Source organism: Protobothrops mucrosquamatus, unplaced genomic scaffold (assembly GCF_001527695.2).
Source record: "Protobothrops mucrosquamatus isolate PMUCROS unplaced genomic scaffold, P.Mucros_1.0 scaffold81, whole genome shotgun sequence".
NCBI classification, from domain to species: Eukaryota; Metazoa; Chordata; class Lepidosauria; order Squamata; family Viperidae; genus Protobothrops; species Protobothrops mucrosquamatus.
This window is the reverse complement of record NW_015386458.1, coordinates 1,317,418-1,318,507: the sequence shown is the minus strand read 5'-3', so window position 1 is coordinate 1,318,507 and position 1,090 is coordinate 1,317,418. Positions and strand designations below refer to the sequence as shown.

Genomic DNA, 1,090 nt, shown 5'->3' with positions numbered 1-1,090 from the left:
CCAAGGCGCCTATTACTATTGGTACTACCTTTGCTTGCTTTTGCCACAGTCTTTCTATTTCTATTTGTAGGTCTTTGTATTTTGTTATCTTCTCCAGTTCTTTCTCATCTATTCTGCTGTCTCCAGGCACTGCCACGTCCACTATCCAGACTTTTTTGTCTTTCTTATCGACAATTGTTAAGTCTGGGGTGTTATGTTGTAGGTGCTTGTCTGTTTGAATTTGAATAATAATAATAATAATAATAATAATAATAATAATAATAATAATAATTAGTATTATTATTATTATTATTATTGTTGTTGTTGTTGTTGTTACTACTACTACTACTACTACTACTACTACTACTACTAAATTAATTATGGTTGAGGACTATCTATAATCATTCAGAATAAGCTCAATATCAATCCGCAGTGGGAGATAATGCTAGAAGGTCTAACACAATTCTAGGCTAGGTCAGCAGAAGCAATTGTATCAAAAACACACAACCTCATTGTTACTCTTTGTTAATTGTTCTCCTTGTATCTGTGTACAATTTATCAATTCCACAAGAATTCAAAGACGTTCCATTTTACACCCCCTTTGATATAGGATCAAGCAAGAAAAGGTAAAAAAAAAAGACTTACCCATGGTTGTATCTTCATCAGGTCTGTGTCCTGCTATTGACTTGGTGCACGTGCCGTTAAGGCCTTCCGAAATAATAGCTGTCCTATGAAAAAAGAAAAGATGTAAAGTTAATTGGAGGTATATCTTGTCTAGCTGGCACCAGCTAGCTGAATTTGGCTGATCTCTGAAGCTAAGTGGGGTCAGCCTGGGTCAAGTCTTGGATGGGAAATCATTTTTGGAATCCGGGAATTAAGAGTGAGATATTGGAAAACATCCTGGAACAAACCATTGGGGATCACTTTATAATGCAGTCAGAAAATGATAGGGATGAATCAAGAGCCCAAATGGAATCGAAGGCAACTCCTACTTCGAGATGCTAAATCAAAATTTTGATTTAGCATTAAAAAATAGTACCCTGTCTCCAACATTCCCACAGAACGTCTTTCTTGTTCCACCAGAGGCATGGCAAATGTACAGGTGGTCCTC

General features: G+C 36.5%; 1 protein-coding gene across 1 annotated transcript in view; it reads right to left on the bottom strand.

Annotated features, from left to right (window-relative positions):
- LOC107284356 (mitogen-activated protein kinase kinase kinase 3-like) overlaps nucleotides 1-639 on the bottom strand; it is a 73,702-nt gene extending 73,063 nt beyond the window's left edge. Inside the window, exon 1 of the mRNA XM_029283427.1 lies at nucleotides 625-639. Coding sequence (XP_029139260.1) covers nucleotides 625-628 — 4 coding nt within the window. The 5' untranslated portion in view covers nucleotides 629-639. The remainder of the gene's footprint in view (nucleotides 1-624) is intronic.
- Nucleotides 640-1,090: the final 451 nt, after the last annotated feature.